At 51.6% G+C, this 27,402-nt stretch overlaps 1 protein-coding gene and 1 pseudogene across 1 annotated transcript in view; one reads left to right on the forward strand and one right to left on the reverse strand.

Moving 5' to 3' along the window:
* The first annotated feature begins 1,437 nt into the window (after positions 1 to 1,437).
* LOC102862982 lies at positions 1,438 to 1,980 on the forward strand (annotated as a pseudogene).
* Positions 1,981 to 21,264: 19,284 nt separating this feature from the next.
* Positions 21,265 to 27,402, reverse strand: part of RASD2 (RASD family, member 2) — a 14,062-nt gene continuing 7,924 nt past the window's right edge. The window contains exons 2-3 of the mRNA XM_006890163.1: positions 26,839 to 27,118; positions 21,265 to 21,854 (exon numbers count right to left, since the gene is read on the reverse strand). Of these exons, the coding sequence (XP_006890225.1) occupies positions 21,325 to 21,854; positions 26,839 to 27,109 (801 nt within the window). The 5' untranslated portion in view covers positions 27,110 to 27,118 and the 3' untranslated portion in view covers positions 21,265 to 21,324. The remainder of the gene's footprint in view (positions 21,855 to 26,838; positions 27,119 to 27,402) is intronic.

Genomic DNA, 27,402 nt, shown 5'->3' on the forward strand with positions numbered 1-27,402 from the left:
CTGCTTATAGTACATCTTTTGGAGGTGATTACACAATGTAAGGCCTCCTCAAGGCCATTAATGTTTTCCATCGACTCCCATCATGCATAATATTGAATCTCATCGAGGGAATGACTACATCTTTTTGGGGGGTGGGGTAGGGATAAGTCCAGAAAGCATGAAAGCAGGCTAACAGCTGGGTGAATTGCAGCTGCTAAGTCATTTTTGACTCATGACAGAGAAGGCCTGTGCCCTGCGCACCTTTCCGTGGCTGTGAGCTTTTGCAAGTAGATGGTCAGGTCTTCACCTCTGGGCCTTCTAGGTGGGTTCAGGCCTCCACGTGGTTAGTAGCCAGACACTTATGTCACTATGCCTCCCCAGGAAGCATATGTACATTCACCCAGCCAACAGGTGGCAGAAGTGGGATTTGGACCCAGGGAGCTCTGGTAGCCTAGTGGTAACTGTGCTGCAATTCCAAAGACGTGCGGCTCGAATCCACCAGCTGCCCCACAGGAAAAGGAAGGGCAATCTCCTCCCGTGCAATTAACTGCCTCTAAAACCCTGCTGGAGGGTAAGCTATGGGTTGGCTTTGACTCAACAGTACACACAGCAACATCTGGCCCCAAACTCCAGGTTCTGTGACTTCAGTGGCTCAGAAAAGGTTCCCCACTGACTGTCCGGATGCTGAGTCTCTGGGGCTACAGTGACTGCTTCCCTCATCTTCTAGGGGCTCGTGGGGGCCAGACTGCTGTCCACCTGGCATCTTCACTCCTCCTCAAAAGACATGTCCCAGCCACCAGCAGGCACCTCGGAGTGAGACCCCTTCCAGGCCACATGCTCGCTCATCACAGCCTCCCACCTGGTGACAGAACGCCATTGTAAGACACAGGAAGAGGCACGTCTCTATGGAAACCACAGGACTCTCTACAGACAGACAACAGCTGGCTTCAAGGAAGCCTTTCCATGATTCCATTTGGAGTTCTGCTGCGAGGCGGCCAACAGGCTCTGGCTAATTGGGTCCCCTGTCTGGACAGGCTGTTAGGTAAAGTTCCTGTGAGCAGCCCCAGCGAAGGCCAGCCTCCCCCGCCCCACCCACACTCAGAGATGCTGTTCTCAGTGCCCTGGGGGAGGTCTGCGGGTGATTGAAGTGTGGGGGCGAGCCTTTAATTAAAGCACACATCAAGTGTCAATCAGCCAAGGAAAGTTCAGCTCTAAGTTGGGGTCTGTACCCTGAGCAGCAGCTCTTCCCCGCAGAGAGGGCCGTGGGCCTGTCGAAATCCTTTTCAGCCCTGGGTCTGCTGGTGCGGTGTCCGTGTGCCAGTCCAGCTACTGGACCACACGCTGGCAAGCAGAGAACAACTGACCTTTGGTGCTCACCAGGCCTGTGGGTCCCATTAGCATTGCCTGGGCAGCTTTTTGAAAACCCCAGTGCTGGGAGGTGGGAAAGCGGCGAGTAAGATGGAAGATGAGGAGGTCGCTGAGAGCTGGGAGGAGGCAACAGACAGCAGGGAATTAGACAGATGGTTGGGGAAAAAACCTGAAGACCTCACAAAAGGAGAGGGCCAACACAATGATTTACATGACTGAAATGATCACAGAGACGCAAGTCCCCAGAATGAGATGATGTCCAGCCCTCTTGGCCAAGGGAAATCCAAGTCTCCTCCCAGAGAGCCCATTGTGATTCAGGACGATGGCCTTCCCGTGGGACCCCTTCCACAGGTCCACATCCTCAAGAGGCCCACCAACAACGGTGTGGCCAGCAGCTCCAACCCCACCAGCCGACCAGTCCTTCCAGTCTAGCCCCTAGCCCAGCGGGAGGCAGAGTACACGGAGGCCTGAAAGCGGACCCTGGGTAGTGCCAGCCCTGAGGAGGAGAAGGAAAATCCCATCCTCGACAGGCCAACCAGGGTCTCCCAGCCCGAAGACAGCCGTCAACCCAACAATATTATCAGACAGCCTCAGGGTCCTGATGGGTCACAAGGCTTCAAACAGCGCAGATAAATATGGGCAAAAACTGATGTCATGACTGCTGCCATCACCACCTCCTGGGTCATCTGCTACGGGTTGCACTGTCGCAGCAGACAGCTGGACTTGAGCAGAGGGAACGACCTTGGACTGTGATCTCCCTTGCTCCGCCCACTGTGACCTTGAACCCCATGCACTGTGACCTCCCCCTTCTCTCCCTTCCCACTGTGGTTGGCATGTTGACAAGGGCCATCTCAAGTAGCAGACAGGGAAAGAGTGAGTGTCAGGGGAGGTTTGGGGGACCCCACCAAGAACTCATCTAGACTCAGACAGTATCACTAGGGGTAAAGCCAGAGCCGGCAATAACAATTTATCATGCTCATTAATTTGGGATTTTTACAATACAAATGAGAACCTTTCCCCCGATGCATGTCTTTTATCACTTAAAAAGCAAAATCCATTTAAATGATCCTTTCTTCTCTCCTCCCCACAAAGGGAAAAAAAAAATAAAACGCCGGTGCCTGAACCCCAACCCTGATGCTACCCAGCAGGTTCTGACTCATGGTGACCCCACGTGCCTTACAGCAGAGCCTCTCCACGTGATTCTCTTGACTATGATCTTTTTTACAGAAACAGGTTGCCAGGCCTTTCTTCCAAGGCACTGCCAGAAAAATGTCAAACTATCAACATTTTAGGGCAATAAGGTAACAGTAACTCAGTATCCTGGGGTCACAACAATCTTGTAGCTGATCCCTCAGAGGGTCTTCAGAGGCTGTAAATGACACAGCAGGAGACTGCGCTTCTGTTTCCTGCAGAGCATCTGGTGGATTTGAACCACCTGCCTTTGGGTTGCAAATGGAATCACCCAGACACGACCCCACTCAATGAAATCCATTTCTCTGAGGGTGATTCAGGCCAGTATACTTTCTCAAGTGTCTGCACGCATTGGTCATGTGCAGTTAGGACTGAGAACAAACACGAGTCTGTCATTGGAAGGATGGGGAAACCGAGGCTCAGAGAGGAGACGAGGCTTGCCCGAGTGAGGAATCCAATCTTGTGGAACACGTATGGATCTTCTCCTTTCCAAGGCACGCCCACAGCTCCAGAGGTGAGAGAGGGGATGGGGAAATGACTGGGGAGAAAGAAGGTGGGTGGCACCCAATGTCAAAGAGAAAAGGGGGTGGCAGCTCAGAGAGACGCTGACATTGTCACTGTCCCAGCTAGGGCTGCGAGGCTCCGTGCAGGGGCCAAACCTAACCCCTGCCCCCGCCCCCCATTCTGTTAGCAAAAGTATGACGCCTTTCAGCTGAAGACTTCATCTGAAGTTTGAAGATTGGCATCTCCCTTGAACTTGTCAAGAAAAGCAGATACCTGGAGACCACTCAGACCTACTGAATTGGAGCCCGCATTGTAATCCGCTTCCCAGGAGATCCACCACTGTTAAGGGCTGTGAGTTGGAACTGATGCATAGCTGACCCTCCAGTGAGTTTTCAAAGGCAGTAAATCGCATGGGAGGAGATGGCCCACCTTTCTCCCACGCAGCAGCTGGTGGATTTGAACCACAGACCTTTGGGTGGGCAGAGTAGCTCCTCACCGCTAGGCCTCCAGAGTGTCCTAGGACACTCAAGTCATAGTGCTGCTGTCATGGATTCTGGCTGGAAGTGACACAATGTGGGCTCCAGACAGGTCATCTAAGAAAGGTTTCTTCACTTCTAAGGACCAAAGTCCTTCATCTGTTACATGAAGAGAATTGAGTCTTGTTGTTGTTGTTGTTATGTGCTGCCGAGTCGCCTGCGACTCATAGCGACCCTATTTACAACAGCCCTAAACTCCGCTCTGTCCTGCGCCAATCGCACTGTCTCTGATACTCCCATCCCAATTATCCCAGTCACTGAATCAATCCACCTCATAGAGGGCCTTCCTCTCCTGCGCCATCCCTCTACCCTCCCAAGCATGATGTCCCTCTCCAAGGACCGGTCTCTCCTCACTACATGTCCGAAGTAAGTTAGACGGAGCCTCAGAATCCTTGCCTCCAAGGAGCCACCCGGTTTAACCCTCTCCAGGACAAATCTATTTGTTTTCCTAGCAGTCCATGGTATTCTCAGTACTCTTCTCCAGCACCACAGCTCAAAGGCATCAGTTCTCCTTCTATCCTCCTTGGTCATTGTCCAACTCTCTGATGCATAACAGGTGATTGCGAAGACTATGGCCTGTATCAGACGCACCTTAGTCTCCAGAGAGACACCACTGCTCTTCAGCACTTTGGAGAGGTCCCTAACAGCAGACTTTCCCATGGCAATGCGCCTTTTAATTTCCTGGCTGCTGGTGCCAAGACTGCTGACTATGGAGCCAAGCAGACTAAAGCTGTGTACAATCTCAATCTCTTCACCATCCATCCTGATGCTGCCGATTGGTCCAGTGGTGAGAATCTTTGTCTTCTTGACATTGAGCCTCAATCCATACTGAAGGCTGCAGTCCTTGACACTCTGCAGCAGGTGCTTCAGGTCCTCCTCAGTTTTAGCAAGCAGGGTTGTGTCATCCGCATAACGCAGATTGTTGATAAATCGTCCACCAATCCTGACCCCACATTTCTCCTCATAGAGCCCAGCCTCCCAGATAATCTGTTCTGCATATAGGTTGAAGAGGTATGGAGATAGGATGCATCCCTGGCGTACGCCCTTCCCAATTTTGAACCATGCAGTGTTCCCTTGCTCTGTTCTGACGACTGCCTCCTGATCCAAGTATAAGTTTCGCATTAGAACGATCAAGTGTTCTGGGATTCCCATTCTTCTCAGAGTCAGCCACAGTTTGTTATGATCTACACAGTCAAATGCCTTTGCATAGTCAATGAAACACAGATAGACATTCCTCTGGTATTCCCTGCTTTCAGCCAAGATCCATCTAACATCAGCTACAATATCTCTAGTACCACGACCCCTTCTGAAACCAGCCTGGACTTCTGGTAGTTCTCTGTTGATGTGCTGTTCCAGTCGTTTTTGGATAATTTTCAGTAAAATCTTGCTTGCATGTGAAATCAGTGAAATTGTTCTGTAGTTTCCACATTCGGTTGGGTCGCCTTTCTTTGGGATAGGAACAAATATCGATCTCTTCCAGTCAGTTGGCCAAGTGGTCGTTCTCCAGATTTCTTGGCACAACTTGGTGAGCACATCCAGGGCAGCATCTGTCTGTTAACTGCAATATATCAATTGGTATACCATCTATTCCTGGAGCCTTATTTTGAGTCTTAGAGCATCAAAATAGGAGGGATCAGAGAGAGAGAGCAGACTCCCCAAGCCCACACAGCAAGAGTGGCAGAGCTGCAGTGAGAAGCAAGCCCCCAGATTCTTGGCCTAGTGTATTTCCCTCCATTGTGTTGTCTCCTTGAGGGAATCTGGGGAGCAAGGGACTTAGGGTGGGAGGGTAGCATCCAAGAAATCTTCCGATCTTTGATGTATTAACTTGTTCACAGCAGAGTCATTGCTAGAAATCGCAAGTCCCATCTGTAACCCCAGCACTTGGCTCCAGTTCCATGTCTTTGTGATTTACAAAAATCATGAAAGCCATCAAACAGAAGTGCCAAGGAAGAGAAGTTGCATCAAGTAGCGAGAGAGGCAGGATTCGTCTATCGGCCTCCTCTTCCAGCTTGTTCTCGGCAGGGCGCATGTGGCTGTGGCTGCAGTGTCTATATTCACATGCATGCTGTGTGGGCATGTGTGTGTGTATTTGCACATCTATGTGTTCATGTGTATGCGTGTGTGCCGAGCTCTGCCTATGCACAGGGGCTGTGTGTAAACTTGCGTGTATTTGTATGTGTTAGAAAAGGAGTTAAGGACAAAAGAGAGAAAGAAAGAAACTGGTCCCAAGAAACGAACAGGCCTTTTATTGCATGGTCTGAGAGGGACGCCAAGTGACCAGGAGCGGAGGAAGTCAGAATGGTGCACACACAATTAGGCGTGGTCTCCTTTTATAGGGGTTTTGGGGAGGGCTAGGGAAGACGGCACTTCTTGGAATCTGGGGCTGTTAATTAACTGAGATCGGGGCTTCCTGATCAGGCCCAGAGCCTTAGCGTGATTTATCCTTTGGTCTGGTCTGTGTCCTGGCTGCCCTTGAAACCATCAGGTTTCTCAGGGAGTGACTAGGCGTGGGGGGCAACAGCTATATTTTTCCTCTATGACGTCTTTCTGCATGTCAGCATATCTGTAAATGTGTAGGGGTGCGTGTGATGTGCGTGGCGCTTTGCATGTGGGAGTGTACACCACATGGGAGTGTGTGTCCTTGTGTATGAACTTGCATCTGGACGGGTCTCTGTGTGTATACACGTGTGAGTGTGTATGTCTGTGTGTGACCTGGTGGTTGTGTGAATGTGTGCGCTGACTGTGACATTCTGTGTGTGTGTGTGTGCACGCACACATGTGCTTCTGTGAAAATACATGGACCTATGTGAGCATGTGAACACGTCAGTGTGTAGATATGTGCACGTGTGTGTGTGTGTGTGTGTGTGTGCACGCACGCGCGCACCTGTGTGTTTCTGAGTGTCTGCACGTTAGGTGGCGTGGAACATCAGGTAATCGATGGCCAGGAAGCCCCTGAACCTATTGTTAAACATAGAATTGCTTTCAAGTAACCTTGAGGTCCGACCGTCCTAATTTCCCAGTGACAAATTATTTGTTTTTTTCTGAAATATGGGTCCTCAAGAATTTCAGTGGCTGGTACTCATGGTGGAAAAAGAACGATGAAGACATAGGAGAAACAGCCGACCTGAAAGTCTAAAAAATTAGGTGCAGGGAATGAATGAAAAGGTAGAGAGTGGAATTTTGCCCTGGCTTAAGTTTGAGCTCACTGCAGGCTGTACTCAGAAGAAGAGCGGAAGCTGAGGCCTGAGTCCGTACCTGGAACAGCCCAGGGAGGGAGGACACTACAGGCAGGGCTTCTAAGTGGTAGGGCCCAGTTTAACAACTTTACAGTTTGAGTCCAGGTGTTAGATGTCCAGAGGGTAGCGTAACAATTTCTATTATGCTTGTCTCTTTTTTAGAGGGTATTTTGTGCTAGAAGGAGGCCTGTGAGGCACAATTAAGCATTCAGCTGCTAATCAAGAAGTTGGTGGTTCAAATCCACTCAGCAGAAAAGCCTTCCAGATGGTCAGAGTTGGGGAGATGCTGGAGAGAGCAGTCCCACCCTGCTACATGGGGGGCCCCCACCCGAAGTTGGAATCCACTTCATGGCAACTGGATGATTTCGGGGTTCTCGTTCATACTGGAGGGAATACTTTCAGTATGGGATTCTTAAAGTTTTCTTATTTCTTCTCGGTATCAGGGGCTCACAGTAATTGAAAGTATCAGGGAAAAAAGTGGGGAGTTGCATGGTGTCAAACTCATATGTATAAAAATCATTAATAATAATGTTTTAATAGCTCTTCTATATTGAGAGCTGACGATATGCCAGGCACTTGAGAGAAGCCTTTTCTATCAGCTATAATTACATGTGTATTAAGTAGAATAATATCATTGCCTCCCCCAGCAAGTTCTTCCTGCTACAACTCAGCAAATCCTTAAGCAGCAGCTAAAACGGTTGCCTCCCCCTTTCCCACCCAGATAGCAATTACCCCCCTGAATCACAGCACGTAAGGGAGCCCCCTCCAGACTCCTCTGGAATCGAGTCATCCCGACGGGGCTGGGCAGAGAGAGGGTCTTGCCGAGTGAATATCAAATGGGCGCCCCCCCCATCTGTGAATCCCACCCCCACCTCCCAGCCTGCAGTGAGCATCTCTGTTCATTTCTTGGTTTTGGAAATGAAATTGACTTGGACTTTTCAGCTTTGGGTTTAATTTCTTGTAAAAACCTTCCTGAGCTGAGACAGTGCCCTCTGGGACTGGCCTTCATCCTCAGCAGACAGTTCCCTCCAGGCAGCCTATTGCTTTGAAAAGCAAGATAAAGCCTTTTCCCCAGCCCATTCTCCGCTCTCCTTGCCTCCTGGCCCCTCCTGGCCCCTCCTGGGAGCTCATCAGCTGCCCCAGCCTCTCAGCTCTGCTGAGCCCAGGATCACAGCCCTTCCATGTCCTCTGAGACCCCACACCAAGAGGCCTCCTTCCCTCACTCCTGCATCCGCAGGCTCCAGCGCTTCTGGGCTTTCTCAACAGCGTTTCAATGAGCCCAAGCTTTTCTGTCTGAAAAGAGGATGTTAATAGGAACATCAGAGGTCCCTGGACCTCACATACTTCACTGTCACAGTCATGCTTCTTTTAAAAGGGAAGGGCAGATGACATCCTTGCTACATGCACTCCCCATTCCCCCAGATTAATGCAACACGATGAATCTGCTGTCTTCATCAGCCCATGAACTTGGCTCGAGGCCCCGCTGACCTCCACCCAGGGCCCAGTCTAGTTGATGCTCTTCAGCCCTGTCTGGGAAGCTTTTGACTCTGGGGAACTTTGACTCCTTCTTGAACTTCCCGTTCCCTTGGCTTCCGTGACCACAGAGTTGCCTTCTTTTCCACTTACCTTCTCTTTCTTTCCTGTCCACCTCCCCACTCTCTGCCTTCTCCTAATTCATGGTGCTGCCCAGAAGCCTCTGCTCACTGATGGCCTTGACCCTCCTGGAGCCAACAAGATCCTCAGGTCCATGGTCTAATCCAAGCTTGAACCCTCACATCCAGACACCTTCGAAAGGGCCTGTGTCAATGGTTCCCGTGGGTGCCAGGAGTATCACAGATGCAAACTGACACCTCATCTTCCTGTCCTTGTTCCCCAGTGCATGTGGCCTTCCACCTGCACCCTCTCCTTACTGGAGCTTCCATTTGGGTGACAGGCACCATAGCCACCCAAGTGGCAATCTCTGACCCCCAACCCCGTGACACCTTCCATCTGGTCAATATCTAGGTCTTCTGCTCTTTCATCTTGAATGTTCTCTCCCCTTCCCATTGCCACCTTGTGTCTCTGTTCCACCATCAGGTTCCCCCTGGAACCTGGAGCTGTCTCTTACCTGCTCTGTCTCCTCTCATGCCCCTCTTCACACACAGCCAAAGTGGCCCACCAAAAAGTCTAACCAGTTATTCTCTCTCTTCACTCATCCGCTAACAACAGGCTTGTGGAAGATCTCCTGAGTGCCAGGCATTATGTTATGCTGGGAGGATGCATACCTTGGTCTGATACGGAGTTCATTCTAGTGGCTGTTTTTAAGTGTCACTGAGTTGAGTAAGACTCTTAGTGACCCTAAGAACAATAGAACTGAACCCCGTCCTGTCCTGTGCCGTTCTCACAATCTCTGATACACTCAAGCCCATTGCCGCAGTCACTGTGTCAATCCACCTGGTTGAGGGAATGCCAGACGGCTTACCCATGACGGCCAGGGTTTAGTGGCACTCCCAGATTGAGACAGATTAGGAAGAAGGATTGGTCATCCACTTCTGAAATAGCAGGCCTCTGAAAACCCTATGAGCATTCTAGTGGAGGAGATGCAAAATAAACAAACAAATCCTACAAAGTCAAGTGGTGGGAAATATTGAAAGATCAAGTTGGAAGAGAGGCTGGAGAGGGGCGGGCGGAGGGAAGAACTATAGACAGAGAGGTCAGGAGAGGCTTCTGGAAGCAGGGGGTCTTTAAGTTGAGATATAAAAGGATATGTTAGAAAAAGGGAGGGAGGGAGTGCAGAGTGCATCTAGAAGAATTACACTTAGGGTGTGAGTGTACCTATGTGTGAAAAGGGCTGCCATGCGCACATTGTCTGTGTATGTGCCTGTGCATGTGTGCATGGTTGATAATGAGAGTGCCAGGACAGTAGGTGCAAAGGTCCTGTGGCAGGCAGGTAGAGTCTCTGCCTCTATGCTCCACAACATAAGCTCCCAGCAGGCATGCTCAATCCCCTAACTTATTATTCAGATGCCTGTTCCTTTGGGCTCCTGGCCAAATTCTACTCATCTGTTAGAAGTCCACCCCAGCACCATCCCCCCCCATTAAAAAAATTGGTAGCATCATAATAGATGGAGAAAAGATAATTTCGTTTTCTTTAGATCCTCAATCAATACCCATGGTAATAGCAGTTAAGGTATCAAAAGATGTGCTGCAATGGGCAAATCTACAACTAAGGACCTTTTTAAAAAACGTTCACAAGTAAAGATGTCAGTTTAAAGACTAAGGTGCACCTGACCCAAACCATGATGTTTTCCAGTGCTTCATATGCATGTGAAAGTTAGACAATGAGTAAAGAAGACCAGAGAGGACTTGGTACCTTTGAATTCTGCTAGCGGCAGAGTATTAAATATACATACCAAGCACTTTCTAAAGAACAAACAAATTTGTTTTGGAAGAAATGCAACCAGGTTGTTCGAGACAAGGAGGGCAAAGTTTTGTCTCTCATACTTTGGGTATGTCATCAGAAGGCATCCGTCCTTGGAAAAAGATATCATGATGGGGAAAGTAGAGGGTCCTCAAAAGAGAGAAAGACCCCCAGTGAGATGGAATGACACAGTAACTGCAATGGACTTGAGCACAGTGGAGATAGCACAGAATAGGAGGTTTTGACCTGTTGTTCATAGGATCGCTGTGAGTCCCAGTGGACTTGATGGCATGTAACAACTTCATCTCTCAGAGACACCAGTCCAGAGCCTTCCCTCAGGCTTGGTTAGAGAAACCTGCTCTAGGGTGCTGAAGCCCCTCACACCATGTAACAGGCAGAACAGCCTTCAATTGCTAAAATGCTGCTTGCTGGTTCCATTGTTCGTTTCTGTATTCTGAGACCCTGACCACGGGGTGGGGCGTGGTAGAGAGTTGGCTGATGACCTGTGCAGAGGTGACAGTGACAGTCCAGGGCCAAGTCCTCAGGAGGCACTGTACCTCTTGCCCTCCTGGCCCATCTTGCTCCGTGATCTGCCACGAAGCATGCATCCCTGGCGAGTGGACCTTCAGCCTGAGTTCCACAGGTAGCTGGTTTTAAAGACCAGGCATCTACTTACTTTTCATTTAGGAGACAGAGGGAAGTGTGAATTCAGGCCACAGGCTCAGGGGGAAGGCTTTCTCTGTCCACTCTCTCTCTCTGCCTCTCTGTTCTCACACACAGCATCTGTCTTTCATCATTTGTGCTTTCTTTTATCTGTGTCTGATCTGCTCTTTTTAAATCTCAAAAGTGATTAGGTCTAATCACACCCTACGCTGATAGGGCCTCATTAGCGCAGCAAAGAAAACCTTATTCCAAAATAGGATTACATCCTAAAGAGTTAGGGTTTTAACCAGGCTGCCAGCCAGAGCAAGACCTCCAGGTAATTCTTCTGGCTCCCTGGGAGCTGGCCTGCCAAGCCAAAGGTGGTGGTTGTTGTTCTGTGCCGTTGAGTCACCTGTGACCCATAGCAACCTTATGCATAGCAGTTCTGAACCCTGCCCTGTCCTGAGCCAGTCTCACTAATTCTGACACACCAACCCCCATTGCCCCAGTCACTGCACCAATCTGTCTCATCCAGGGTTTTCCTTTCCTGCACTGTCTCTCCACCCTTCTGAGCATGATATCTTTCTCCAAGGACTGATCTCTCCTGGCCACTTGCCCAAAATATGTGAGACCGAGCTTCAAAATCCTAGCCTCCAAGGAGAAACTTAATTTCACCCTCTCCAAGACAGACCTATTTGTTTTCTTGGCAGTCCATGGTATGTTCAAGACTCTTCTCCAGCACCATGACTCAAAGGCCTTGATTCTTCTTCTATCATCCTTAGTCATTGTCCAGCTCTCTGAAGCATAACAAGTAATTGCAAAGATCATGGCCTGGTAGATGGTTCAAATCCACAAACAGCTCTAAAGGAAAAAGATGGGTAATCTCCTCCCCACTGATTGACAGCCACTGAAAGCTTGCTGGAGGGTCAGCTGTGATTCCGTTCTGACTTGATGGCACATCGCCACCACCACTACACCCAGATAGTGTTTACAGGAGAGCCACATGGGGATCTTGTTAAAATATTGACTCTGATTCAGCAGGTCTGGGGGAGGGGGGGAGAGGCAGAATTCTCAGCCGAAGGTTCAAAGTCCTAATTCTAACACTTTTTTTTCTGAGAGATACAGATAGAATTCAATCCAAAGAATACTTGTACCAACACATATTTGGAGCCGGGGCCAAGATGAGGCAAGTGAGACAAAAAAATTCAAGGGATGCCAAACAATTCAGTAATTAAGCTACAGAGTATGTTAAATGCAATATTACTCAAAGTAAAGGAGGGAAATAGAACAAAATTGTAAACAAGGGGGAGATTAGGATTGGATCCAAACTCAGTGGTGTTCAGCCTCTAGACCATGGTGGATTGAATTATACCCTCCCCCCCAAGAAAAGCCTGCCTTCTGTGCACATAAACAAGATTTTGTTTAGAAATAGTGTCCTTGTTATGATAATTAGTCCATATCTATTTAGGGGAGTCCAAGGAGCTCTGATGATGGCCTGGTGACAAGAAGCTGCGCTGGAATCTCAAAGGGATGCAGTTCGAATCCACCAGCTGTTCCACAGGAAATAGACACTCTCCTCTCGTGTGATTAACTGACTCTCAAAACCTGCTGGAGGGTCAGCTACGGGTTGTTTCCTACTCCTCGGTACACCATATCGACAATATGGATAACAATAAAGATTAAGTGCCGAACTATTTAACCAAATGGTTGGCTGTTCAGACTCACCCAGAGGCACCTCGAAGGTGTTGGTGGTGGTGGTGGTGTTGTTGTTGTTACGTGCCGTCGAGTTGTTTGTGACTCATAGCGACCCTACGTACAACAGCCCTAAACCGTGCTCTATCCTGTGCCAATTGCATTGCCTCTGACACACACATCCCGATTACCCCAGTCACTGAATCAATCCATCTCATAGAGGGTCTTCCCCTCCTGCGCTATCCCTCTACCCTCCCAAGCATGATGTCCCTCTCCAAGGACCTGTCTCTCCTTACATGTCCAAAGTATGTCAGACGAAGCCCCAGAATCCTTGCCTCCAAGGAGTAGCCTGGTTTAACCCTCTCTAGGATGAATCTGTTTGTTTTCTTGGCAGTCCATGGTACCCTCAATACTCTTCTCCAGCACCACAGCTCAAAGGCGTCAATTCTCCTTCTATCCTCCCTAGTCCTTGTCCAACAATGAGGGATTTATCTTTCATTGCTCCACAAATTACTGTCTGTCAGATACTCCTAAACATTCAGATTAAGACATACTAGGGAGGTGGGAGTGTTAGAGACAGTGCGATTGGCACAGGACAGAGCAGAGTTTAGGGCTGTTGTACATACGGTCGCTATGAGTCGTAAGCGATTCAATGACACATAACAACAACAACAGGAAGAAGGATTGGCCATCCACTTCTGAAATAGCAGGCCTCTGAAAACCCTATGTAAACACCTCGAAGGTAAGGTCTGGAAATCCCCTTCTGAAAGGCCACAGCATGGAACACTATGAAAAAGCACACACGGAATTGCTGGAAGCTGGACTCGGCTCAATGGAAACTGGTAACAAGGCCAGTAGAGTCCTTTCTACCTCTAACCATTCCTGAGCTCCAAGAGAGCAGAATAGACGCCGGGGCGCATGGGAGACCAGGGAGGCCGACGGTGGAGACTGAGGGCACTGCAAGGGTTGCTGGCAGCTTCCTGGAAGCGGAAATCAATACGAAAGGCCCTTCCCCAAGCGCCAAGGTCTGAGTTTGGACTTCTAGCTTCCAAATATGAGAAAACACATTTCTATAAAGCCACTCACTGTGGTACAACCAATTCTGGACCACATCCATCTCCCAGATGGTGTTCATCTCTCGGACATGTCCATGCTCCAGACTACATCCATGCCTACCTCCTGGATCCATCTCTTAACCCAGACATGTCCATGACCCAGACCATGTCCATGCCCACCTCCTGGATGCATCTGTTATCCCAGAGATGTCGATGCCCCAGACCACATCCATGCCTACCTCCCAGATCTATCTCTTATCCCAGAGATGTCCATGTTCCAGACCACATCCAGGCCCACCTCCAGGGTCCATCTCTTATCCTAGACATGTCCATGCCTCAGACCACATCCATGTCCACCTTCCGGATCCATCTTTTATCCCAGATATGTCCATGCCCCAGACCACATCCATGCCCACCACCAGGATCTGACTCTTATCCCAGACATGTCCATGCCCCAGACCACACCCACGTCCCATCTCTGCGCGGGCCCCTTCATCTGAAGGCAGTGCTGGGTTGTTGCCGCTGCTGGCCTTTTGTTGTGTGTTCAAAAAGTCAAAGTCATTGCTGTGGAGTCTGAATCAACGCACAACCAACCTTCCAGTGAGTTCCCAAAGCTGTGAATCGCACAGAAGGAGAGTGCCAATCTTTCCCACCCAGGACTGCTGGTGGATTCGAACCACCAGGGAGGTGCAGACTTTTGGGTTAGCAATGCAACTCGCTGTGGACTACACCATCAGAGCTATCGCGTTTGCGTACAGTAAAACTTGTGGAAGCCACAGCCGGTGGAAGGCAGAAGAAACCTGTCAGAAAAGGAAAACTCACCGGGCAAACTAGGGCTCTTAATAGGGAACAATAGAAAAGTGGTAAGTGCCCTGTCAGAGGAAACCAAGTGTTGCCAAGTTCTAGCTCTCACTCGTTTCACTGCACTTGCGTTGCAGCAGCGGTAGGTAACTAAGACCGCCACCCAGATCACCAGTGGCCTTGAGCACTGAAGTTGAAGGTGACTTGTTACACAGCATTATTGCAGCGAGAGCTGATTAACATAACACACCAAGTAACCTGCCTGAGGAAACCCACCTGGCACCTGGGAGCTGACATACGGATCTGGACAGTTCTGGATTGGAGTCTACATTATCAGTAGAAACTAGAGTGGAGGGACAGCGCAGGAGGGGAAGACCCTCTATGAGGTGGACTGATTCAGTGACTGGGGTAATCGGGATGGGTGTGTCAGAGGCAATGTGATTGGCACAGGATAAAGCAGGGTTTAGAGCTGTTGTACATAGGGTCACTATGAGTCGCAAATGACTCGACGGCACATAACAACAACAACAACAACAACAATAGAAACCATGAACGACTGTCCATCAATATCCACTGCCTTCAAGTCTGTTCCGACTCATGGAGACCCCCCACCTGGTTTCCAAAGCTCTCAACCTTTATGGAAGGAGGGGGCCTCTATTGTCTCCTGAGGAGCAGCTGGTGGGTTTGAACCGCTGACCTTCCCATTAGCACCCCACCACTTAAACTCCTAGGCCGTCAGGGTTCCTTAAAGCATCTGTGCCATTTCCTAAGAATTCAGATGCATTGTCATCAAGCCGGAACTGACTTATAGCTGCTCCTCCACTGGATTTCCAAAGCTGCGAACCCTTGGAAGGTCACTGCCCACCTTTCTCCCGGGGGGCCACGGCCGCATTCAGACAGCCTTTGGGTTAACAGCACACTTCACTACAGACCAGTTGTTGTTGTTGTGTTGTGTACTACAGAGTCAGAACCAACCCATAGCTGGCCCTCCAGTGGGTTTTCAGAGGCAGTTAATCACACAGGAGGAGACTGCCCACACCCCTCTCCCATGGAGCAGCTGGTGGCCTTGAACCGCGTGCCTTTGGGATTGCAAAGCAGCTTCTTGCCACTAGGCCACCAGAACTCCCTTATTAAAAGAAGAAAAAATTATGGAGCATTCCAAGTTTTCATCTAGGGGCCGAAGGGGAAAGACCCTCAGAGTGCATTTAAAGGGGCCAAGGACTTGCTTTAGGATTTAGACTCTCTGAGCTGAGCTTGTTTAAAATCCACAGGCGCTTTGATGCCTGAACCAGGGCCCCTGGATGACCAAAGGGACCCGTCTTCCTTTTCCACTATAAAGAGCTGTTATTGGGTATGAGCCACCTAGAAGGGCCTACATTTCCTAGATTTTCCTGTGGTTACAAGGGACCATTCTTGCCCCCGGAAAGGGTGTCATAGTGATGAATGTGGTGCAGGATACTTGAGGCAGCAGGTCTGTGTCCACCTCACTCTCTTCCCTCTTCTCTCTGGCTGAACCTGAACGTGGCAGTGACTGGACTGAAATTATGCAGGTGAGGCTCAGGTCTAAAGAATGGGGAGCCTGAAAATGGAAGAAAGCTGGGTACATGGATAGAAACCTATCTATGACCTAGCATATCCATCTCCAACTTTTCCACAAGAGTTCTCGTCTCGACCAGCGACTTTTCCTAGGAGCACCCCATCACTGCATTATAGCTGCCTGCGTTCTCTGAGGAGTCCCTGCACTCAGCTGCTTAACAGAGTTCAAGGTTCAAGTCCACCCAGCGGAACCTCGGATAAAAGACCTGGTGACGGACTTGTGAGGGTTTTTTGTTTGTTTGTTTGTTTGTTTTCTTTTGTGTGTGTGTACTATCAAACTGGACCTGACTGGTACAGGAGATTGTCCCTCCTTCTCCAGCAGAGCATCTGGTGGATTCGAACTGCTGCTCACCTCTGGGATTACACTGCAGCTTCTTGCCACTAGGCCACCAGAGCTCGCCGTACTTGTGAAAAATCACCACCCTCCTTGGAAAGCCTATAAAAGACAGTTATACGCTGACACAACGGGTCATGGGGGTCACCATGGGTCAGTATCAACTCGACAGTGACTGACTGGCTGGCTTTGGGGTTTTACTTTCCTCTGACCCATGTGCAGACACTGCACCCTGACCCTTCCTCTAGAGAGCTGCTTCTCCATCAGCTGAGGCAGGAACGCCCACGGATGACTTTGCCTCTCTGAAGGTCAGGGCCTTTGTGGGTTAAAGGTATCCATCATCCTTTCCCTGGGGGCATCATGACGGGAGGCAGCACAAGGCCAGAATCACGCTAGGTGTGTAAAAGGTCTTCAGCAAAGGTCAACTCCCTTCAGGGCTCTGAACAGGCTCATTCCAGTTCTGTTCCCCGCTGAGAATTTGCCTTCAGATGTATTGAATCTGAATCTACATGTTAACAAGACTCCCAGGTGGATGTTGTAAGATGCTGCCGTTCAGCTCTGGCTCAGAAGTGACTCTATATCTCCCATCATCCACAAAAGACACAATGAAACCGAGCCCGGTCCCGTGCTGTCCTCACATTCTGTTTAATCAAGCCCTTTGTCACTATCACTGTGTCAATTCATCTCTCTTTTACCACCTTCTACCTTTCCAAGCACGATGGCCTCCTGCTTTCTGGCCTCCGGGCCCTTTCTGACAACATGAACACATTCTGGTTCTGATTCAGCATATCTGGAGTGCAGATGCAAATCGCTAGCAGGGGGTCAACCTGGAATGAGCCAGTTAGAAGCCCTGGCACCCTTTCCTTTCCCCTTTCCAGCAGCCTTTGCTGCTAAGCCCCTGGCAAGCATCCCGCCAACCCCCGCCAGGCCGTGACGCAGACGCAAGTTCTTCTCCTGAGTAGGTGACAGGTTCAGGGAGGTGGAACAGAACAAGTACGCAGAGTTCACAAGGCAGAATTCTCTGAAATCAGATTCCCAAGGCTCTCCTTCCAGGGCCAGGGGCCAAAGCTGGCTAGACTGGTCCCCGAGTGGTCTTGCGTGGGAAATTTTCCTCCCTCTCATTCTCCTCTCAGTCCAAGGTCAAGATGAGATGTTGCTGGTGAAATCAGTCGCGGGACAGGCTGCAGTGCTGCAGGGAGTGGGCGTGGGCCGTGGCTGCAGCACGTGTATTCCGCTTGGTAATGATCAGAATGCTGAACTTATGTAACCGGAATATTAATTCCCGCTTGTGGAAGATGTCAGGCTGCAGGGGGCTGTTGGTGTGTTATCTGACCCAGCTGGTGTCCTTTCCACCTGTATCTTATCAGATGCCCTTTGAGCTGACTCCGCTTTACGGAGGCCCCACGTGTGCAGCCTTGAACTGGAGTCCATCAGGTGTTCACGAACCCCACAGGGTGTTCATGGCTGGGATGGCCAGGCCTTACTTCCACTACACCTCTGTGTGGAGTCACATCACTAAACTTCCAGGTGGCAGCGGAGCCCTTACCAGCTTGTACCACCTGAAACTCCTGACTCTCACTTACAGATGGAGAAACAGAGGCCCAGGAGAGGACGCTCTTAGGGCCACGTGGAGGGGGGAAGAGGGGCAGAGGAGAGCTTGCTCAGTGAGCCTAGCCCCTCCTACACTCAGGGCTTCTTGGGGTGCACAAGGGAGCCCGGGACTGAGGGGGGATGCTGACTTCCACATTCCACATTTACAAAAACCAGGACCAAGGGAAGCGTCAGAAGGCTCTCTGCCCACCAGGCCTTCGGTGGTTAGAGTGGGTGACAAATTGAATGGGAGTTGGGTTCCCAGGTAACCAGAGCCTGGAGCCCCAGCCCAGGCCTGTGACAGGTTAGGGGCTTCGTGTATGTCATCACAGGGGGTCTCTCCCACTGGACCATGAGCAAGCATCATGTCCAGCTTCTCTCTGAATTCCCACTGCAGCATCTGGCTGTGATGCCCCTCCTATTTCCCAAATGCAAAATCCTTTTCTCACTCCCGTGGATGGCACAGCCTTTGCCAATGGTGCCAGCTTGGACAAACTTCATGATGTATCACTGAACGAGCGAATGTGACTGTGCCCTTCCTGGAGCTAGTGAGAGGGTGGCTGGAGATGAGAGGCAGCCACGAAGGAGGTGCTGGGCTGTCTCCCTTCTCCGCCAGGAGACCTCCTCACTCAGCCTAACGTGGTCTGTCTGGTGTTTGGAGACTGTGTACCTCTCCCCCTACCCCACCTGGCGGTTTCCAGTCATCCAGATTCGCTGCACAAGAGCGCACGCAGATATCCCCCGTCCACGGAGAACCATCTGGATGCTGTGCACTGTGTCAACCCCACACAGCAGCGTCTGTGTCCTGGTCTCTGGCCTCCACTACCTGAGGCTGCTTGCTAGTGGCACTGGGGACGACTTTGCTATGGGCCTGTCCTGAGGCCCTGGAGAATGCAGAATCGGTAGCCTCTTGTTATGACAATCAGAAATGTCTCCATAGACCTCAGTGTTTCCTGGGGGGTAAAGTGCAGCTCCAGCAGGAACCACGCAGCGCTCAGACACTCTGTGTCCCAAGGGGCTGACCATCCACCGGGACCCCTCCTCCATGATCTAATCACCCCAGGAGCAGGGACAGCTCAGGCCCCAGACCTGACTCAGACACAGCTGGAAGGTCCAGAGGCCAGAGTAGAGGGTCAGGCAGAGCCTCTTATTTGGGGGTTTTCTTCCCCTATCTCATATTGACGCTTGAAGACTGGCTCCATGCAGGGTTACAGAAGAGGAGGAGAGAAGTGCTTTGATCGGGCAAGAGGCCGACCTTCTCATGGAAACACAGGGGGAAAAAACACATTGTAGACACAGCTTAGAAACAAACCCACTTTAATTGCTAGTGTACACAGAGACTCCAGGATGGCAGTGTGACTGGGCAAGACCAGACCACACACCTGTCTTGGTCAAAGAACCTAGACCGGCTGGGGGTTGAGGTGGGGCTGGGCAGGGGACAGAAGCAGGAATGGGGCTTTGCCTGAGTAGCAGGTGTGGTGAAGGGGACAGGGCTGGGGTGGGGGTTGTCCAGAGCCAGGCTGGGGCATGTGTCTGTGTTCATGTGTGTGTGCGTCTATATTTACATGGGTGCTGGACACACAGTTATCTACAGGAGTCCTCCCAGCCCATCCAGGGAGAGGGTCAGGGACAAGACACCTCAACCCCTGGGACTGAGGAAGTGCCAGAGGGTCTCCATCCCGAGGTGCACTGAATGCTCAGACCGGGTCTGGCTTTCTGCCACTCACACATGCTGCGTGGTCCGGGGTAAGGTGCTTGCCCTCTCTGGGCCTTAGAAAAGACTCACTTGGTAAGCTCTAAGATTCTCTGTGGTCCCAAACATTCATCTTTGTAAAGAAATTCAAATACAAAATGCTATTTGTTATGCGCTGATAATGAGGGCCTGCTGCTCTTCAGGTTCAAGCCCCATCACGCCCAAGGGCATGGTGGTACCCAGCAGATTCTGGCAAAAGCAAAGACCCTTTGTGGGCTTTTCTGCCCAGCCTTCCTGCCATAGCTGCAGGGACGCAGCACAGCGGGCAGAGGCCAGGCGTGGGGAAAGAGAAGCGGGCCAGGGCCAGCAAAGGGCTCAGCCCTGGGGACCCAACGTGTACCCTCCACCCCCACCCCCCCGCCTCTTTGTTTCCTAGCACACAGTGGATCAGCACCCAGCAGGTGCTCATAAATGTCTGAGGAGTGAGCACAGAGGGGACAGCCTGGACCAGACTGAAGTTCTGTCTGTCCTGAGCTAGCTGGGAGGCAGGGGAAGGAGCCTGGCCACGTGGCTGCCCCCGAGGCGGTTTCCTCCTTTGTGAAATGGAGACATGAAGGACTTTGCCTGCTTCGGGCACATACAGGTGCTCTATAAACCAGAAGGCTGGCTTCGGGGTCGCTGTCATACTGCCAACCGACGCGGGAGTCCTCCTCTCTGGGGGCAGAGAGAAAGATATCCATCCGCAGGGCAGGCAGGGGGTCTGAATCTGGCCAGCAGGGACCAACAGGCTTTTACAGTACAACGATTTTCATTTCTGCCCAATACACAACATAAGACAGCTGTAACAACAACAAAGTAACACCATCAGGGGAAGGGGCCTGGGGAAGGGGGTACAGGGACAACGTGGATGTGGTCTGGGGATGGACAAGTCTGAGATACGGACAGGTCCAGGACAGGGATGTGTCCAGGACATCCCTGCATCTGGGAGATGGGTATGGAAGCTGTCCCGGGACACAGATGTGGGCTGAGACATGGATGGGGTCTGGGAGATGGACATGACCAGGAAATGGGTGTGATCTATGATACGGATGAGTGCAGGGGACACACATAGTCTGGGACACGAGTGTGCCCAGGAGAGGGGCATGGTCTCGGAGACAGATGGACGAGGTCCAGGAGTTGGAAGTGCTATGCCTACATCCCTTTCAAACACATAGAAATCACTGGCTCAGTGTCAGGGTCAGCCGGGGGCCGAATCAGGGGGCAGGCATTTCAGGATTAGGTCTGGGTGGAGGGGCCTCTCCCAGCTGCCACCTTGATGAAGATAACTCTACCACCAGGAGGGGCAACCGCCCTCATCCTGTCAGTCCCAGGAGGCTCACTCTTTGAGGGCGGGAATCCTGGCCTCTCAGCTCTCAGAGTTTGTTTCAACTCCAGAACAAGAAGGCCCCAGCCTGAGTCACTCTTTGAGTCCAGCCTCGCCAGGTGTCTCCACTCTACAGCAACAAGTCTGACCGCAGGGAGCTGGATCCCTGGGAACAAGGGCTCAAGGAAGCAGTGAGGACGTGGAGAATGCAGAGGTCAGCAGCCAGGGTCCTCCAACCAGAGCCAAGGGTTCCCAGACAAAGACAGCTGATGGGCATGGAGGTGGTGGGCAGCTGGGGCCACTTCCCTTAAGGCAGTGCTCAAGCCTGCCCAGTGTCCCTCTGGCTACTGGATGGTGCATTTGTCCCTCTCTCGGGCCTGGCCCTCGCGCAGGACCTTGGCCTTGATGTACTTGAGGTCACTGTTGACGCTGGGCCGGCGGGCGAAAGGGGAGACCATGCCGTAGGCGTCCATCTCCTTCACGCGGCGCATGCAGAAGGGTCGGGGGTGGAAGGCATCGCCGTACTGCACCGAGATCTTGCGGTGCAAGGCCGGGCTCATCTCGTGCGGCAGCTTGGCCATGCTGAAGAGGACGTAGAACATCTCGTCCACGTTGGTGTTCTTCTTGGCCGACACCTCGAAGTAGGCACAGTTCTCATCGCCCGACACCAGCAGCTCGGCCTCCGTGCTGGGCACCTGGCGGCACAGCTCGCCATGGTCGTTCTTGTTGCCACAGATGACCATGGGCAGCTCGGCCGCCTCCTTGGTCTTGTTCTTCAGGCAGGACTTGACCTCCAGGATCTGCTTCTGCAGGCGCTTGACCTCGTCGAAGGACTCCCGGCTATCCAGGCTGAAGACCAGGATGAAGACGTCGCCTGCCGGGGGAGAAAGCCAAGGGGAGGTTAAGTCACGGCTGCTTCCACATCCACGTGTTCCAAGCCCCTCACGGGGCACAACTCAACCCCGGGGGCCACAGTATGGGACGGCTGCTACCATTCTCCCCACTTCCCGAAGCAAGACATGGAGGGATTACATCACTTGTTCAAAGTCACACAGCTAGTAAGTGGAAGAATCTGCTTCCAACAAGGCAAATCCAGTAGGTGCTTTGCCCAGGCTGCTGGAATCACCACACTATGTTGCTGTGACGTGTGGAGTCTGAACTGACCCACAGCTGACCCTCCAGTGGGTTTACAGAGGCTACAAACCACCTGGGAGGAGACTGCCCATCATTCTCCTAAACAGCAGCTGGGGGATTTGAACTGCCTGCCTTCGGGCTGGCAGTGCAATGCCTCACCATTAAGCCACCCTCAGACTATGTTAGACGGATAAGACCCAAACCCACCCCCACTGAGTCAATTCCAGCTCATAAGACCCTCCAGCGGGTTTCCATGGCTATAAACCTTTACGAACAAGGCTCTGGCCATCTTTCTCTCTTGAAGCAGCTGGTGGATTCGAACCCCAACCTTTGGGAAAGCAGCACAACACATGGTGCACTGTGCCACACGGGATCCCAGGATTCAAATAACAGCACATGTCATTTCCATGGGGCTCCTGCAGGCCTTTAGTGCTTAACCCCAGGGCCTGGAATAGTATCTGACACATAGCAGGGTGTCACAGTTTATGAGGACCGTGTCTCTCCCATTTTCTTTAGCAAGCTGACCTTAAGCCAGTCACACAATGTCTCTAACCCTCAGTTTCCTAACCTGGTCTCTGCAGGTAAAACACTGCCTGTCAGGATTACTCAGTGGGCTGCATCAGACGAGTGGAGAGTTTTGAATCCCAGCACATCACTAATAATAAAGATGCAATGCTAAACGAGGGCCCCGTGTCCTCTCCCAGAAGCCTTCTCCACACTGCTGTGAGGCTACAGGATCCTTTACCCTCATGCTATCGGGGAGCACGCCGAGGCTCAGAAAGGGCAAGCAACTTGCCTCGAGACACACAGCTTCACCGTGGCACGGGCAAGGATCTGGACTGAATCCGGACGTCACCTAGACTGTGCCTGGCCCCTCTAAGTTCTCTCGGCTGCTTGAGTAAATCACGGGCTGAATAAATGAACCTCTTCTGAAACTCACTGCATTGCTCAAGATTTACCATCTGAAAACAGGGACTGATGTCCTGGAGGTGGTGGGAGTGGGGTGTACAGACAGGAGAGAAGCCCTGGTGTCTCCTCCTTGATTTATAGACTGTACATCAATTATCATTCTCCAAGTACCTTCTTCGCTTTGGCTTAAACGCTTAACCAGGAGCCCTGGGGATACAGTGAGGAACGTATCAGCTAACTGAACAGTCATCAGTTCAAATCTACCGGCTCTGAGGGAGAAAGGTGAGCAATCTCCTCTGGTAAAAATTTACAGGCTCAGAAACTGGCAGGAGGCTCACCGTGGGTCGGACAACCCACAGCAGTGGCTTTGTTTTTGGTTAAAGTTTGACAGCCTTATGGGTGTGCATACTGGTGTCTCTGTTAATGGCAATATTCCCATTTAATAGATGAGGAAACTGAGATTTGGGTGAGTCGGCAAACAGCTGAGTTCTCGCAAGGAAAGGCAAGCTATTCCAGCTCCTTAACGGCACATACCACCTTCAGAATCACGTGCCAGCTGACTGTGTGCTCCGAGCGGGGAAGAGCTTCCATCTCCCCTTCACCCTCACCCCTCAGGGCCAGGCACACAGTGGGTGTTCACTAACGCCGCCTGAATGGCCCAGACGACGTGAATGAACTACAGTATGTGGGCTGTTTTGAAAGCTTTTGCAAGGCAACGTCAGCCTGGCAACCATCTCTGCTTGAGCTGCCAAAGCTCGTCCCATTAGACTAATCCCGGGCCCCCGAGGACTCGGCCCCCTTGACACATTCGGAGGCAGGACCGTGATGCCAAAGCAGCAGAGCCGGCCCCGGCTGGCAGCTGGGAGGAGGACTGGCCGTGGAATTAAGGGCTTTCAGAAGCTTCCTGCACACGAGCACCAGGTTGGAAAATGAGGCATAGGGTTGGTGAGTGAAAAAAAAGCAAGCAGCAGAAATATGTGCTCTGAATGCTATGTGTGTACAGATCACAGACAAAATGCCTCTGTATGCCAGGGACGCAGCGGTGAATGCCAATGTCTTCACGGGACGCTGCCGGAGTTCACACCTAAACGATGAGGCGGCCACTGATTCTGCGGGCGTGCGCACACGGCCCCCTCTCTACCTGCTGCCTCCCTCCCTGACACTCTTGACACTAACCTTATCTGTGAGTGCCTGGTCCCCCAACCCAACACAGAGCGAGAAGCTGGTCACACAGCACCCCCTGTGCGCTGGAAGCTCCCCACCGCGCCTCCCTCCCCAAGCTCACAGTCACAGGGTCATGTCCACTGCGCAGCTGGGGGCCGAAATTCAGAGATCTCATCATGTGTCTCTGCTCACCACGGCACATAAGCCATCTAAGCTTCTAAGTGGTGGAGCCGGGCTTTGAACCCAGGCCAAGCCAAGGCTCTTCTGACCATATCCTCTAATATAATCAGAGTGGGGTTGTGAGTCTAAGTTAGTCAGAGGGTCAGCAAGGACAGGCTGGCAGAGGATGCCATCCTCCCAAGGCACCCGACAGGAGACCCACCCACAGGAGGACAAGGCCATGGATCTCCTGCTATACTGGTATCTCGAGTTGGGGGGAATGATTTTAGTGTTCGGAAAGTGACCTATCCACTTTGTATCTTCAGCACAGCCCAGCAATAACGGGGAACATGGCTTGGGAAATGACTTTGTGCAGCACGGAGTGAAAAACAAAACCCACTCCTCTGCTGTGGAGTCTGTTAACAGCCATACAGGGCAGAGAAGGACTTCCCCGGGGACTTTCTGGGGCTGTAAATCTTTATGGGATCAGGCTGTCACATTGTTCTCCTGAGAAGCAGCTAGTGGGTTTGAACCACTGACCTTTCTGTTGGCAGCTTCATGATTAAAAACCACACCACCAGGACTTACCAGGGCAAAGTAGAGAGCCCATTAAATGCTGATCAATTTGAAGCCAACGTTTATCAAGCTCATACTATCTCCTCAACAAGCACTTCGCACAAGTTAACTCATTTAATTCCCACAACGATCTCTGAGACAGGCGCTAAGAGGTCAGAGACACCAAGTACGGACCCAGGGTTCTAAAGCCAGGAAGTGCTGGAACCAGGATCCGGAGGCAGGCAGACCAGTTTCTGGACCTGCCTTCTTGGCAACCACACAGAACAACTTGCTGGCGGTGACGTAAATGAGGCCCGGTCACACCGGTCTGTTGTTGTCTGGTGCCGCTGAGCCAAGCACAACTCAGAGCAACGCTGTGAACCTCAGATCTGAGCCCTGCCCCATCCTGTGTGGCCCTCCTCACCTCTGACACATTACAGCCCACTGTTACAGCACTGCGTCAACCCACCTAACTGAGGGTCTTCCCCTTCCTTCTCTGACCCTCCACTTGTCCAAGCATGAGGTCTTACACACAAGTCTAAATTCTCAAAGACCCCCTTCTCACTGCTCCCAGCTCTTCTAGAGCGTGCAAGATCCTAGAGAGCAGAGGTAAAGTAAGAGAGTCAGACTGCCGCTTCCCAGCCGTGCTGCCAATGACAGCACATGACTCTGCCTCTCTGAGCCTCAGTTTCCCCATTTATACAATGGAGGCAAATGCCTTATCTCTGAGCTGTTTACAGGCAAGTCCTTGGCAGGGCAAACAGTAAAGCAACTGGCTGGTAACCAAAAGGTTGACAGTTCAAGTCCACCCAGAGGCACCACAGAAGAAAGGTCTGGCAACCGTATTTACAAAAACCAGTCCTGGAAACCTAGGACCAGAGTTCTACTCTGATGTATAAGGGATCACATGAGTTGGAGTCAAGTGGCTTACATACATACCTCCTAGGTAAATATACGTCAAGTGCTAAGAATGGGCCAGGTTAAGTTCTTTGTAACTGTCAGCTACTAGCGGCACCATTACTGGTATAGGGAGCTCTGATAGCTTGGCAGTAAGGAGTTGCACTGCCGACCCAGAGGCATGTGGTTCAAATCCATCAGCTGCACAGCAGAAGAAACATGACCGTCTCCTCCCATGTGATTTACTGCCTCTGAAAATCCACTGAGGAGTGAGTCAGTTATGAGTCAGCTCTGACTTGATGGTACCTAGCAACACCAAACAATGACTGTTAGAACCAAGCTCCTATTTGGAGAGAGTACTTTTTCTCAGATCTGTCTTGGAGAGGGTGCAGCCGGAGTGCTCTTTGGAGGCAAGAATGATGAGGCTTTGCCTCACATACTTTGGGCATGTTGCTAGGAGGGGCTATCCCTTAGAGGGGGGCATGATGCTGGGAAGGGTGGAGGGTCAGTGAAGGGGAGAAAAATCCTCAACCAGGCAGACTGACATGGTGACTGCTGCAATGGGCTCTTGTGTGTAAGGATGGCGCAGGATAGAACAGAGTTCAGATCTGTTGTTCATAGGGTCGCTATGAGATGTGCTCGACTCAATGGCACCTCACAACAACACATCTGCTTGGAGGAGGCAAAGGCCCTGGGGTCAGAGACTTGAGTCCAGAGAAGGGTCCAGCCAGCAGTGGGCCATGGGCTCCAGGAGGAGCTCAGTTCCTGGAAAAGGAAGCCAGCATCCTCCACACCAATCTGTTCCCTGGAAAGCCGGGCATCCCTGACCGGGAAGATAGCACCACTGTACAGAGTCATCGCTCTAGAGCCAAACAGGAGGGCGCGTGGGCCTGGCTCCAAGCCTGGCTTGGGCAAGCAGCCACCCTTCCTGCGTTTATCTGAGACGATGGCTGTGCGGGCGCCTCGCAGACTGTGCCCGCACGCCCAGTGCCCACAGCGCTGCCACCGTACCATCCCGCCCAGCCCAGCGTGGGCCTCACCTGTGAGGATGGAGAGCCTGCGCATGGCGGGGAAGGGGTGGTTGCCAGAGGTGTCCAGGATGTCCAGCTGATACATGTCCCCTCGGATGTTGTACACCTTGCGGTGGAAGTCCTCGATGGTGGGTGTGTACTGGTCCTCGAAGCGGCCATTGAGGAAGCGGGAGACGATGGAGCTCTTGCCCACCCGGGAGGCGCCCAGCACCACCATGCGGTATGAGTTCTTGGCGGGCACGCTGAGCGTGCAGTTGCCGCTGGACAAGGTCTTCATCATGGCTCGGGGCTGCAACAGAGACACAGGGGCTGGGTCAGAGGGGGCTGGACCTGTCCCTCCTGGAAGCCTTGGCCTCCTCCCACTCTCCATCTACTCCTCGGTCTCCCATCTGCGAAATGGGAGTGTGGGACTAAACTCCGTCCAAGAGACTTTCTAATTTTACTCATTCATTATTGCGCTCTCTCTTGGTTACTGCCTCCTTCATTCATCTACTCCTTCACTCTTTCATTCATTCACTCACCCCCTCATTTATCCCTCCCTCTGACTGCAGCTCTGTTGTTGTTGTTGTTGTT

Source organism: Elephantulus edwardii, unplaced genomic scaffold (genome assembly GCF_000299155.1).
Source record: "Elephantulus edwardii isolate Elephantulus edwardi_28Jun2011 unplaced genomic scaffold, EleEdw1.0 scaffold00086, whole genome shotgun sequence".
Lineage (NCBI taxonomy): Eukaryota > Metazoa > Chordata > Mammalia > Macroscelidea > Macroscelididae > Elephantulus > Elephantulus edwardii.